At 45.0% G+C, this 14294-nt stretch overlaps 1 protein-coding gene across 1 annotated transcript in view; it reads left to right on the top strand.

The window, feature by feature from the left end:
• Nucleotides 1-3080: 3080 nt before the first annotated feature.
• The window catches only part of LOC121536428 (ephrin-B2a-like), a 31019-nt gene continuing 19805 nt past the window's right edge, over nt 3081-14294 (top strand). The window contains exon 1 of the mRNA XM_041843687.2: nt 3081-3985. Within this exon, the coding sequence (XP_041699621.1) occupies nt 3873-3985 (113 nt within the window). The 5' untranslated portion in view covers nt 3081-3872. The remainder of the gene's footprint in view (nt 3986-14294) is intronic.

A 14294-nucleotide genomic window follows, 5' to 3' on the forward strand; every position in this document is an offset into this window, starting at 1 on the left:
CCCGCTGGTTAGCGGGCCTTTCAAGTGAGAAAATAATTGAAAGTTTAGCCACATCAAGTCTATTAATTTTTTTGTTTGAAGTAGGCTGCAGTACAATAGCCTATAATGATAAAAGCAACACAAAGGACAACCATTTTTAATTGCAGTCTATTTGCTGACTAAATTACTTTGCCAAAAAGGTTTTCCAGCAATGTAGGCTAGGCTACTGCACACCGACACCCTCGATGATAGCCACACATTACATTCAATTTAAACCATGTATAGTTTTTATAGAAGCTAAGATAAATATATTGAACAATTTCACACACCTCTGTGATGTTTTACTCTTTTAACAACGCTATGCTTTAGGCCTAGTGTTTTCGCAGACTTTGTATCGCCTAGTTCAGCAATTCAAGGCTAATTGGAGATGGAAAGTTTGAAAGTAGGCCTATAGTTCTCGATTAGAGAGGGCTTATTTCAAGCTAAACGATATGGGGCGGTTTCCCAGGAAAAGTCCTGGAATAAAAAGCAAACTCAATGGAGAATCTCCGTTGAAAGGGCTTTTTAGTCTTGGACAAGGCTTAATCTGTGTTCCGGGAAACTGCCCCTAAATGATAATAATAATAATAATAATAATAATAATAATAATAAATAATAATAATAATAATAATAATATGATTCTTGAAATATGCCTACTTTATTGGACCATCTGGTGTTTTACTTTTTGCTATTTTAAGGAGACATAATTCCTGGCATCAAATGTAGGCCTATTATTATTATTATTATTATTATTATTATTATTATTATTATTATTATTATTATTATTATTATTATATCATAATACCTTTCACCTCAGGCCTAATTCACAATGGACGTATTTAATTATTATTACATTTGACATTTTAGTCATTTAGCAGACGCTCTTATCCAGAGCGATTTACGTAGGCCTAATAACAAAACAGTCACATTTTCTGTCTTACAAATGTTTTTTCCTTGAAGCTGAATATGTTTAAAAGTGCACTATTGAGAAACTTAGCCAATGTGTTGAAGAGAGTTTGTGTGTATTTTCCGATTCCTTGCTAGACTTGCTGACTGATAGCCTACCCAGGAAAGGCGCAGAGCAATCTTTACCGATTGTTTACGGCTTATTTTAGCAAGGTAAGGGGGATATTTTTAAGACTGAGGAACTTGCCGCTTCCTCTCTTCTCCGGAAAGCAGGATATGATCTGGAATCCTGACACTATTCCATTACACTTCCTATTGTGTTTTCTGGGAAGGTAAAAGAGCTAAATGTCTATATAGGTTTCACTTTTTAGTAGTTCACTTTACATGCGTAGGCTCGTACAATTAAGAGGAACTTGTTTTAGTCTTACATTAGCGCTCTGTAAGCACAGGCATCCGTTACTTTATAACATGTTTATTTAAAGCTTTTGTTATTCCTCCTTAACCGTTCGTTCATCTTTCGTTTGAATGTATCTTATGTTGTCAGCCTAAGCTTCGCCAATAAACATAAATTCGACAGCGGGCATTCTATCCGTGTAGACTGGCCGGTGATGTCGCGCACAGTCTCACTCTGCGGTGTGTTGATTCTAGTCAAGAGGATCGGAACCCGGCCACCGCAGGCGCATTCCACCCTGGTCCCCAATTATCTATCTCGTGCGACTACACCCCTTTTTTATCAGTTAAACAAACAGTGCAGTACGCAACTGTAGCCTTAAATACACCACTGATTAAATTAAAGCTATTAAAAAGTGTGAAAACGTCACACGTTTGGACTGACACATGTAATTTCGTTTGGAAAGGTGTGTGGGTTGCAATCGCTCATCAGATCAGCGGCCATAACACTAATTACAGGCTACCTTGAGCTCAATGTATTACTAAAGTACATTTTAGGTTCCATTAGGTGATTCTCATAAAAAACAGTGCACATTTTGTTCTATAGGCCTAATATCTATAATAATAATAATAATAATAATAATAATAATATCTAGAAATCACATTGTTGTAGACTGGTGGTGGTACGTTTGTAATGACTTAATAATAACTTAATAATAATGATAATAACAATAATAATACAATAAAGAATTCGAATTGGAAATCAATCAAACACTGAAACCATAAGCCAAAGATTTGTGTTTTATAATAGCCATATTTGTTCATGATAAATTACATAATTATCGATAATAAAGATTCAGATTCTCTCTTTGAATGACTCATTGGTCAATTTTGATAAAACATTTGCATAAAACATTATTAATAGGAATATTCGATTGTTCAAATCTTTCACTCACCCTTCTCCAAGCGCGCATCCGCTAGTGTGCGCTGTTGCCTTTTGCAAAAACTTGCCTTCAACGCCTTGTGGTTTGAGGCGGTTGATGTGGATCCCAATATGGGACATTTTAGATCTGATGTAGGCCCTACAATGTCATACAAATCGTGAATGTTGTGTGGATATTTTTGTGGAGTATTTTGATAATAATGTAGGAATGTCATCAAGCAATAAGCCAAGTGTTTTCCAATGTGAGAGGTTACCTATTACAGATCAGTGATCCAGACATTTTATTTTCCTGCTTAATATTCTTGACCTATCATATCCCCTGGTTATTATGCTTGACCTACATCATGTTGCCTAAAGTGATGTTGTCAGAAGACTATAGTCCCCTGTAGCTCAGTTGGTAGAGCATGGCGCTTGCAACGCCAGGGTTGTGGGTTCGTTTCCCACGGGGGCCAGTATGAAAATGTATGCACTCACTAACTGTAAGCCGCTCTGGATAAGAGCGTCTGCTAAATGACTCAAAATGTAGTCAAGCATATTGCACTTTATTTTAAAGACAATTTTTGAGATAAAATCTATATCTTGGTCAATGCGCTATTAATACAATATAACGTCATTTGACTGCTTTCTCCAATTCTATTCCATTCGCTAATACTGCTGTTTTGCAGTTGAACCAGTTGCCGAGTTGCCTCGTTTGATTGACAGGATTATTCCTATTGACTTTCGGAGAACTGCCCAATAAGGAGGTACGTGGGCGGAGTCACTGTAAAACAAGCTCTGCCAAATATTCTGAATCGCGGTCACTTGCAGTTACTTGCAATCCAGGCTCCGCGCAGCATTCAAGCATCCCTATGCGTTTTCGCAAATCATTTCATTCGGATCTGCAGGATTCAAACCACAGCAGTTCATTTGCAACCGAAATGGACCCATAGTATGACAACTTTCATTTGAGTTGATTTGGTTTCGTTCATTGTCATATTTGATATTTATTTTTCTTCATCCGATATCATTGTTTTTTCTACATTTTTCTACTCTCATCCACAATTAATTTTCATTGCATCCAGTTTGCTCATCACCACCAGCTCTAAAGGGAATACTGTATCTCGAACAGATCTCTCTCTCTGTCTTGCCTGCTGCTACTCGAGAGGAGCTGGCGCACTTTGGATTGGTACCTTGACTGGTTTACCAAGAACCGGACAAACGGGGGATTTATTCTTTGCGTCTGCGCTCGTGGAAGTGGACAACGGCTGCGACAGGGTCGCCTTTCTGTTGCGAGGAATGTACCCTGTGCTAAGGTCGGCTCGCTGAAGGAGAATATTGACGCGCTATCTTCTCCCCTCTCTCTCTCTCTCTCTATCTCTGTATGAAAGACTGCCTTGCACCTTTGGTTTTTGTATTCCGGAGGAGCTCGTGTAAAGGGACTAACTCCGCAGCAGGTCCCTTCTTGGAGATGCTCTACATTTGATTGGTTTACGCATTTGCTTCTTCGTCTCTTTCCCCTGGTCGGATCGTGATCTAGAGTCGAACTGCCTCAGTCATTCTCTTGGGCGTTTCAAGTCTCTTTTTTTTGGACATATCCTTTCGGATCGGATTGTGACCCTCCCAGAAGACCGCAATAATGGGGGACTCGATGTGGAGATATTATTTTGGAGTTTTGTTTATTGCGTGCAAGATGATCTTGACCAGGGCGGTAGTTATGGAGGCCATATATTGGAACACAACAAATACCAAGTAAGTGAAGCACGCGTCGACCGCACTCATTCAACAAGGGGAAATAGCATATATATGTCCAAAAATACATGATTTAGCGCTGTCCATTACCTTTGTAAATAAGGCTTGTCACGTTATCTTATAAACGAGGTGTCCGTAGAAATACCTGACATGATAGATGTAATATTCCTAACGTGTAAATTGATAGAATAGCTCATTTGACATACATTGTATGGAGAGTTTTTGCGTTGAGACCGGTTTGCGCCGACCGCCAAGCACCGGGTAAGGTAGAAGTAGGCGATACATAACCTCCGTTGATAGCGAGATGATGAATGCTAGTGCGATTTTTTGTCATTTCTAATATTTCGTGGGTCTACTGTAGATGTCATAGTAGTCAATTGTTTACAGAACGTCTGATTATCAACAAGATGTGGTTACAGTTGAGACAAACTTACTTTTTTGGTCAATAATAGTCAGATATACTTCACCAAATTATGGAAAATCGTAATATTTCAATATCTTGAAAAAAAAACGGAGACTTGTAATTAACCCTTCTATTTTTTTTTCAATTCATTTTTGCCTCTACCGCATACATTTGAATAAATGACATTATGCATTCACTTTGGTGTAGCCTATTAAATACATCCATGACTTTTTTGCGCGAATGTTATTAGCCTATATGAAAATAAATGTTGACATATTTGTAATTGTAAATTATTCACAGAAAGTTCGACCATAGGCCTCTTTACTGACAACAGTGTTACTGCGCCGTGGGCCTATTTGGGGTAGCTGTTCAATGGGCCAATTTTTTTAGTTTGGTAAGCCTATTCAACTTTATAATATACAGCAGGGGCCCCGTTTAAATTAATAGACCTACTTGGTTTTAGCATCTACTTACAGTAAAAAGGGCATAATATGTGAATAATTATGATAGTGTATTCACTACTGAATTAAAATGTTTTATTAGGTCAGCATATTCCCATTTAACTTGCGGTCTCATTTGCAACCATCACTAACTTAAGTCAGCCCCATGAAAATGAAGAGTTGAATTATGCATTAAAAACATCGCAACCTCAGACGAGGAATTTCAGGGGGTCAAACCCTCTTTGTGCCCATGTCCACAAGGCGTAACTCGGACGTACTTAATAATTTAACTTTTGGCTTCAATTCAACAAGGTGCTTGCATGCCTCAGCTACCCCGTCCTAAACAGGCATGAATAAATACATATAAAACAAGTGGGATCGGGAACGTTATGACAGATAGACTAACAGGTGTCCATTGTTGCTTTTTCTTCATGATTGATAATCACAATTTTATGGATGTGCGCTGTTCTCTCATCAGATTGTCTTTAGGCATTCACTCGGTGAGTGCTGATGGTGTTGACTTTATTGCTGTGGCAGTTATCGTCGGAATTCAAGAGAGGATTTCATATTTTGCTGTTGAGCTTGGATCCTACCGAGCAGTTGCTATGCCGCATGCGTATTGTCTGGCTTATGCCTGTAGGCTTTTCTGGCTGTGGAATGGTGGTAGTAACAACCGTTCGCACTTAGCAGGAATATCGATGAATGACAGAAGTCGTTGTCAATGAAACGCCTGTAAATATGTACCAAATTCATATATTTTTTGTTTCGATTTATTTCAGATCCATAATTTACAGTACACGATTTGAAATCATTACATCAGCCTCGAGCGTGTGAGATGGAGAAATGGAGATAAACCGTAGGACACTCATTAGATCTCATTAGATCACCGTTAGATCTCATTAGATCACGGTTAGATCACCGTTTGGCTGAAGGTGGCGGAGGCGAGGAGTTGAGTGGGTTGTAAGCGCGGGATGCGAGACGATTGATGCGGATACAAAACGTCGCAATGACGCCTGCTTTGCATTAAGCATTTGGTCACACACTCCAAGTGCAGTGTGACTTTATTTAAGCAAACTTTTAACCTCCGTCGTGGCACATTGTTGTCTATTGAATGTAAAAACAATATCGATAAAACAAATTCTTCATTTTTGAAATCATCAAATAATTAATCAATTAATGAATTGTTGGCCTATGCCTAGACTATATGCCTTTCAAAGTCTATTCTCCTGATCTCTCTTGACTTTTTGTACGCCTAGTCCTCCAAAATATAAAAATATATAGGCCTATGTGCTTGTAGAAATAACCTATATTTTATTTTCTGTAAAGGGAACATTCTTCATTTATAGCAGTAAATGCATGCCTTTCAAATGGCTGTGTGTCATTTAACGTGGCATGTCACTCTTCCTATTGAAAATAGACCGAAAAAGTGTCCACCCTCGAAGCAAGTATAGGCCTTTACTAGGCCCACAAAGACAACGGGCATTCCACGGAATTAGCTTGTGTGCACATTCTTTATGTTCTGTCTGGGTGATGAGTTCAAAGCTAATAATCAGGTGATGTGATGCTATTCTCTGGTCATATAGACACTATTGTGCAGACAGGGACATTTTGGCCCCCAGTAATTCACCTTTTCTATATTCTGCTGACAGAATTACAATGTTAAATCAACTTTACATCATTGGAATATGCCTAATTAGTCATATGGCGCCTTGTTGAAATACAGCATCAATTCATGTTGAATGTCTAATCTAATTTTCTCTATTGAAGTGATATAAGATAACAGTTACATAAAACATTTGACTGAATTGCAATTTCAAACTTTCAAAGATTTAAGATTTAATTCAATGATAGGCTTACTAAAGTGTAACCATCTTTGATTCTCAAGTACAACAATATGTTGAGCAGAGCCTTTCTCCCCAGGAGTTTGAGTAGTGTTCTTCTTTAACATTCAGGGAGGGTGGATGGTCTTTAACATTCAGGGAGGGTGGATGTTCTTTAACATTCAGGGAGGGTGGATGGTCTTTAACATTCAGGGAGGGTGGATGTTCTTCTTTAACATTCAGGGAGGGTGGATGGTCTTTAACATTCGGGGAGGGTGGATGGTCTTTAACATTCAGGGAGGGTGGATGTTCTTTAACATTCAGGGAGGGTGGATGTTCTTTAACATTCAGGGAGGGTGGATGTTCTTCTTTAACATTCAGGGAGGGTGGATGTTAGAATGGGAATGCTTTGCCTTTAGGGTTTGTGTGTAGGCTGGGAGAGTGGAAAAGGCTGGAGCTATGCACTATCTCTGTTGTGTGTGTGTGTGTGTGTGTGTATGTGCTGTGTGTGTCTGTGTGTGTGTGTGTGTGTGTGTGTGTACTGTGTGTGTGTGTGTACTGTGTGTGTATGTGTGTACTGTGTGTCTGTAGTGTGTGTGTGTGTGTGTACTGTGTGTCTGTAGTGTGTAGTGTGTCTGTAGTGTGTGTGTCTGTACTGTGTGTGTGTCTGTACTGTGTGTGTGTGTCCCGTACATGCTGAGGAGAAAACTCACACTATGGGCCCTCAGTGTTGTTTACGCTTTACTACTTTACTACTTTACTACCTTACTACCCTACTACTTTACTCCTCTACTACTTTACTACTTTACTACTCTACTACTTTACTACAATACTACTCTACTACTTTACTACTCTACTACTTTACTACTCTACTACTTTACTCATCTACTACTTTACTACTCTACTACTTTACTACTCTACTACTTTACTCCTCTACTACTTTACTACTTTACTACTCTACTACTTTACTACAATACTACTCTACTACTTTACTACTCTACTACTTTACTCCTCTACTACTTTACTACTCTACTACTTTAGTACTATACTACTATACTACTTTACTACTTTACTACTTTACTACTTTACTACTTTACTACTTTACTACTTTACTACTTTACTACTCTACTACTTTAGTACTTTACTACTTTACAACTCTACTACTTCACTACTTTACAACTTTACAACGTTACAACGTTACAACGTTACAACGTTACAACTTTACAACGTTACAACTTTACCACTATACTACTCTACTACTTTACTACTTTACTACTTTACTACTTTACTACTTCACTACTTTAGTACTTTAGTACTTTACTCCTCTACTACTTTACAACTTTTCTACTCTACTGCTCTACTACTTTACTACTCTTCTGCTTTACTACTTTACTACTTAACTATTTACTACTTTACAACTTTACAACTTTACAACTTTACAACTTTACAACTTTACAACTTTACAACTTCACTACTCTACTACTTTAATACTCTACTACTTAACTACTTTACTACTGTACTACTCTTCTACTTTACAACTTTACAAAGCTACTACTTTACTACTTTACTGCTTTACTACTTTACTACCGATGCCTGTGTCTCCTCAGAAAGACCAGCCCCCCTACTCCCCCATACCCCCTTCCTCTAGTAATCCATTTTGTAGTTGGGCGAGAGAAACAAAAGGGAGGTCTGCTGTACACGGTTTATGTGAGGGAACAGTCCCTCTTCTCCAGTGCAGTTCATTAAGAGATTACATAGAACCCAGGGCCTTTGTGGCAGCCAGGCAGCCACTGGGGGCACATCTATGCCTCCTTTTGTGAATGGGGGAGGGAGTGGAGGGGGGCATAGAGATGTAGATCCATTATGAATGAGTGACGAGGATAGGCTAAATGTTGTAATGTTGCCCTCCTTCTTCTCCACCCCATCCCCCCATCCATCTTACCCACATCACAAAACTACCCAGGGAGTCCCCACTGATGTTGTCTCTCTCTCTCTCTCTCTCTCTCTCTCTCTCTCTCTCTCTCTCTCTCTCTCTCTCTCTCTCAAAGGAAAGAAAGGAACGTAAAGAAAAAAAATCCCCTTATTTAAATTTAGCTCTCAGTCTAGCGTGGAAGGGAGGGTCGGGTTAGGGCTGGGTTTGCAGAGAGAATGTAGAAAGAGAAAGAAAGGGAGGAAAAGAAAGAGAGGGATTGAGGGGGAAGAGTGGAATCATCCTGTTTTAGCACAGTGTACTGAGAAGTAGGGTTCAATAGACAGGTATCCCATGACAACGCCCAGAAGAAAAGTTGTTGATTAAGATCGCATTTATGAAAATCAGGAGGCAGGGAGCGAGAGAAAGGGAAAGTGATAAAGAGAGGTAAAAAGAGATAGAGAGAGAGCAGAAAGTGTGGGCCCCTAGGGGTCGTGGGGTAATTATGGCTGGGCTGAGTAGGCATACATAGGACCTGGATTAGAGGACGAAAGTAGGGCCGGAGGTATAGAGAGAGAGGGGGGGGAGGGAGAGGGAGAGGGAGAGGGGGGAGGGAGAGGGAGAGGGAGAGGGAGAGGGAGAGGGAGAGGGAGAGGGAGAGGGAGAGGGGGAGAGAGAGGAGAGGGAGAGGGAGAGGGAGAGGGGATGGGGAGGGAGAGGGAGAGGGAGAGGGAGAGGGAGAGGGAGAGAGAGAAGGGGAGAGAGAGGAGAGAGGAGAGGGAGAGGGAGAGGGGATGGGGGGAGAGAGGGAGAGAAGGAGGGAGAGGGATGGGGATGGAGAGGGAGAGGGAGAGGGAGAGGGAGAGGGAGAGGGAGAGGGAGAGGGAGAGGGAGAGGGGGAGAGAGAGGGAGAGGGAGAGGGAGAGGGGATGGGGGAGAGAGGGAGAGGGAGAGGGAGAGGGGATGGGGGGAGAGAGAGGGAGAGGGAGAGGGAGAGGGGATGGGGAGGGAGAGGGAGAGGGAGAGGGAGAGAGAGAAGGGGGAGAGAGAGGGAGAGGGAGAGGGAGAGGGGATGGGGGAGAGAGGGAGAGGGAGAGGGGAGGGGATGGGGATGGGGAGGGAGAGGGAGAGGGAGAGGGAGAGGGGGAGAGAGAGGGAGAGGGAGAGGGAGAGGGGATGGGGGAGAGAGGGAGAGGGAGAGGGAGAGGGAGAGGGGATGGGGGAAGAAAGGAAGAGAGAGAGGGAGAGGGAGAGAGAGAAGGGGGAGAGAGAGGGAGAGGGAGAGGGAGAGGGAGAGGGAGAGGAGAGGGAGAGGGAGAGGGAGAGGGAGAGAGAGGGGGGGAGAGAGGGAGAGGGAGAGGGAGAGGATGGGGGGAGAGAGGGAGAGGGAGAGGGGATGGGGGAGAGAGGGAGAGGGAGAGGGAGAGGGAGAGGGAGAGAGAGAGGGGGAGAGAGAGGGAGAGGGGATGGGGGGAGAGAGGGAGAGGGAGAGGGAGAGAGAGAAGGGGGAGAGAGAGGGAGAGGAAGAGGGAGAGGGAGAGGGAGAGGGAGAGGAGAGGGAGAGGGAGAGGGAGAGGAGGGAGAGGGAGAGGGAGAGGGAGAGAGGAGAGGGAGAGGGAGAGGGAGAGGGAGAGGGAGAGGGAGAGAGAGGGGAGAGGGAGAGGGAGAGGGAGAGGGGAGAGGGAGAGGGAGGGAGAGGGAGAGGGAGAGGGAGAGGGAGAGGGAGAGGGAGAGGGAGAGGGAGAGGGAGAGGGGGGAGAGAGAGGGAGAGGGAGAGGGAGAGGGGATGGGGGAGAGAGGGAGAGGGAGAGGGAGAGGGAGAGGGAGAGGGAGAGGGAGAGGGGGGGAGAGAGAGGGAGAGGGAGAGGGAGAGGGGATGGGGGGAGAGAGGGAGAGGGAGAGGGAGATAGAGAAGGGGGAGAGAGAGGGAGAGGAAGAGGGAGAGGAGAGGGAGAGGGAGAGGGGGAGAGGGAGAGAGGGGGGAGAGAGAGGGAGAGGGAGAGGGAGAGGGGAGGGGGGGAGAGAGGGAGAGGGAGAGGGGATGGGGGGAGAGAGGGAGAGGGAGAGGGAGAGGGAGAGAGAGAGGGGGGAGAGAGGAGGGAGAGGGAGAGGGGATGGGGGGGGGAGAGGGAGAGGGAGAGGGGGAGGGAGAGGGAGAGGGAGAGGGAGAGAGAGAAGGGGGAGAGAGAGGGAGAGGAAGAGGGAGAGGGAGAGGGAGAGGGAGAGGGAGAGGGAGAGATGATGGGGGAGGTAGAGGGAGAGGGAGAGGGAGAGGGGAGGAGGGAGAGGGAGAGGGAGAGGGGGGGAGAGAGAGGGAGAGGGAGAGGGAGAGGGAGAGAGAGAGAGAGAGAGAGAGAGGAGGGGGAGAGGGAGAGGGAGAGGGAGAGGAGGGAGAGGGAGAGAGGATGGGGGGATAGCGTGACAGTCGACAGACGATTGATAAAGACCCCTGTCCCCTCGGCTGGCTGACGGAGGGTGAAGAGGTTACAGCACGGCAGAATGGGTGGATTAACTCCTGCTACCCCTTGTCTCGTCTCATTGTCTCCTAGACTAATGAATCTCCATATTGGCCTGATGATTGAAAGTCAAACACTGCATTATATCCCTCCCTACCTCCTTCCCTCTGTGTTGTCTTCCATCAACACAGATGTCCGCTCCTTGGTTATCCTCGCTCTTTTCAGTGTTTTCTTAGATCTCTGGGTTAGAGGAGCAGTAGACTATTGAGAACTCTGGGGTAGAGGAGCAGTAGACTATTGAGAACTCTGGGTAGAGGAGCAGTAGACTATTGAGAACTCTGGGTAGAGGAGCAGTAGACTATTGAGAACTCTGGGGTAGAGGAGCAGTAGACTATTGAGAACTCTGGGGTAGAGGAGCAGTAGACTATTGAGAACTCTGGGGTAGAGGAGCAGTAGACTATTGAGAACTCTGGGTAGAGGAGCAGTAGACTATTGAGAACTCTGGGTTAGAGGAGCAGTAGACTATTGAGAACTCTGGGTTAGAGGAGCAGTAGACTATTGAGAACTCTGGGGTAGAGGAGCAGTAGACTATTGAGAACTCTGGGGTAGAGGAGCAGTAGACTATTGAGAACTCTGGGGTAGAGGAGCAGTAGACTATTGAGAACTCTGGGGTAGAGGAGCAGTAGACTATTGAGAACTCTGGGGTAGAGGAGCAGTAGACTATTGAGAACTCTGGGTTAGAGGAGCAGTAGACTATTGAGAACTCTGGGGTAGAGGAGCAGTAGACTATTGAGAACTCTGGGTTAGAGGAGCAGTAGACTATTGAGAACTCTGGGGTAGAGGAGCAGTAGACTATTGAGAACTCTGGGTAGAGGAGCAGTAGACTATTGTGACAGGATTAGGTTGAGGCTGTCATTGTGGCAGTGTTGGCGGGCCACACAAATAGCAAGCCAGGGTTTAGGAAAGACAGATAGAGAGAAGGAGAGATGGAATGCAGGGTTTAGGGAACATAGATGAACAGAGACAGGAGAGGAGGATCCAGTTTCAGAAAAAGAGAGAGAGAGAGAGAGAGAGAGAGAGAGAGAGAGAGAGAGAGAGAGAGAGAGAGAGAGAGAGAGAGAGAGAGAGAGAGCTGAAGTAAGAGCAGGATCCTGTGGCCCTTCTCACCTCGGCCCCTAATGGAGTGACAGTAGGTCTACAGTAGAGAAGCCTGACCTACTGGTCTACAGTAGAGAAACCTGACCTACTGGTCTACAGTAGAGAAACCTGACCTACTGGTCTACAGTAGAGAAACCTGACCTACTGGTCTACAGTAGAGAAACCTGACCTACTGGTCTACAGTAGAGAAACCTGACCTACTGGTCTACAGTAGAGAAACCTGACCTACTGGTCTACAGTAGAGAAACCTGACCTACTGGTCTACAGTAGAGAAGCCTGACCTACTGGTCTACAGTAGAGAAGCCTGACCTACTGGTCTACAGTAGAGAAACCTGACCTACTGGTCTACAGTAGAGAAACCTGACCTACTGGTCTACAGTAGAGAAACCTGACCTACTGGTCTACAGTAGAGAAACCTGACCTACTGCACCTTCCTACATCCTGAATCTGCCCATCCTACACCTGTATGGCCCAGTCTCTGTGACAATAAACGGTCACAATTGGTGTGTGTGGAGGCCCATGGTTGCCTTATTAACAGCAGTAGAGTAGGGTGATTAACACCGTACAGCGGTCCTCGTTCAGTGCTCTGCTCAGGTCCTTTCGGCAGGGTGATTATCACCGTACAACGGTCCTCGTTCAGTGCTCTGCTCAGGTCCTTTCGGCAGGGTGATTATCACCGTACAACGGTCCTCGTTCAGTGCTCTGCTCAGGTCCTTTCAGCAGGGTGATTAACACCGTACAGCGGTCCTCGTTCAGTGCTCTGCTCAGGTCCTTTCGGCAGGGTGATTATCACCGTACAACGGTCCTCGTTCAGTGCTCTGCTCAGGTCCTTTCAGCAGGGTGATTAACACCGTACAGCGGTCCTCGTTCAGTGCTCTGCTCAGGTCCTTTCGGCAGGGTGATTATCACCGTACAACGGTCCTCGTTCAGTGCTCTGCTCAGGTCCTTTCAGCAGGGTGATTATCACCGTACAGCGGTCCTCGTTCAGTGCTCTGCTCAGGTCCTTTCAGCAGGGTGATTATCACCGTACAGCGGTCCTCGTTCAGTGCTCTGCTCAGGTCCTTTCAGCAGGGTGATTAACACCGTACAACGGTCCTCGTTCAGTGCTCTGCTCAGGTCCTTTCAGCAGGGTGATTATCACCGTACAGCGGTCCTCGATCAGTGCTCTGCTCAGGTCCTTTCAGCAGGGTGATTAACACCGTACAGCGGTCCTCGATCAGTGCTCTGCTCAGGTCCTTTCACATGCAGCACATCCCCGGGAATATTTATGACACTTACAACCTGTGTGTTACAGACAGAGGGAGGGGTGGAGGGACACAAACGAACGAGACAAGTTCTGTTTTTCCTTTTCTCCTTGTCTACCAGTAACTTCCTCAGAGTGAGACAGTTGAATTGTCAGGGTTTGTGCTGAATCAACTTTTAAACACAAGCTTTATCACATTCTATTGCATTGGTTACACATCATTTTGCCATAAGTTCTGTACCTTTCTGCCCTGAGGAAGGCAGATGTCCATTTTGAATGAAAAGCAGGATGCAGCAGGATCAGTCATTATGACACCTGATCTCAGCATATCCTGTTAGAAAACAAACACTAAACACACACCCCGTGTAGCCTACTACGAGAGAAGATGTTTGTGTGTTTGTGTGTGTTTGTCTTGTGTGTTTGGCGTGTGAGCGAGTGTGGAGGTGTTAATCTTTAATCTTCTGAAGGTCACACAAACAAGAGCAGTTGTGAGCAGCGACTGTTTGACTATCCTGACTATCCAAACACAGAGGGGACAGACTGAGAAAGGCAATAGATAAGGAAGGAGAGAGGGAGAGAGAGAGAGAGAGAGAGAGAGAGAGGGAGAGGGAGGGAGGGAGGGAGGGAGGAGGAGGGAGGAAGGAAGGAAGGAAGGAAGGAAGGAAGGAAGGAAGGAAGGAAGGAAGGAAGAGGGAGGGAGGGAGGGAGGGAGGGAGGGGAGGGTGGAAGGAAGGAAGGAAGGAAGGAAGGAAGGAAGGAAGGAAGGAAGGAAGGAAGGAAGGAAGGAAGGAAGGAAGGAAGGAAGGAAGGAAGGATGGAAGGGAGGAAGGGAGGGAGGGAGGGAGGGAGGTAGGGTGTCCAGCTCTTTGTGCAGTAGTGT

Source organism: Coregonus clupeaformis, chromosome 23, assembly GCF_020615455.1.
Source record: "Coregonus clupeaformis isolate EN_2021a chromosome 23, ASM2061545v1, whole genome shotgun sequence".
NCBI classification, from domain to species: Eukaryota; Metazoa; Chordata; class Actinopteri; order Salmoniformes; family Salmonidae; genus Coregonus; species Coregonus clupeaformis.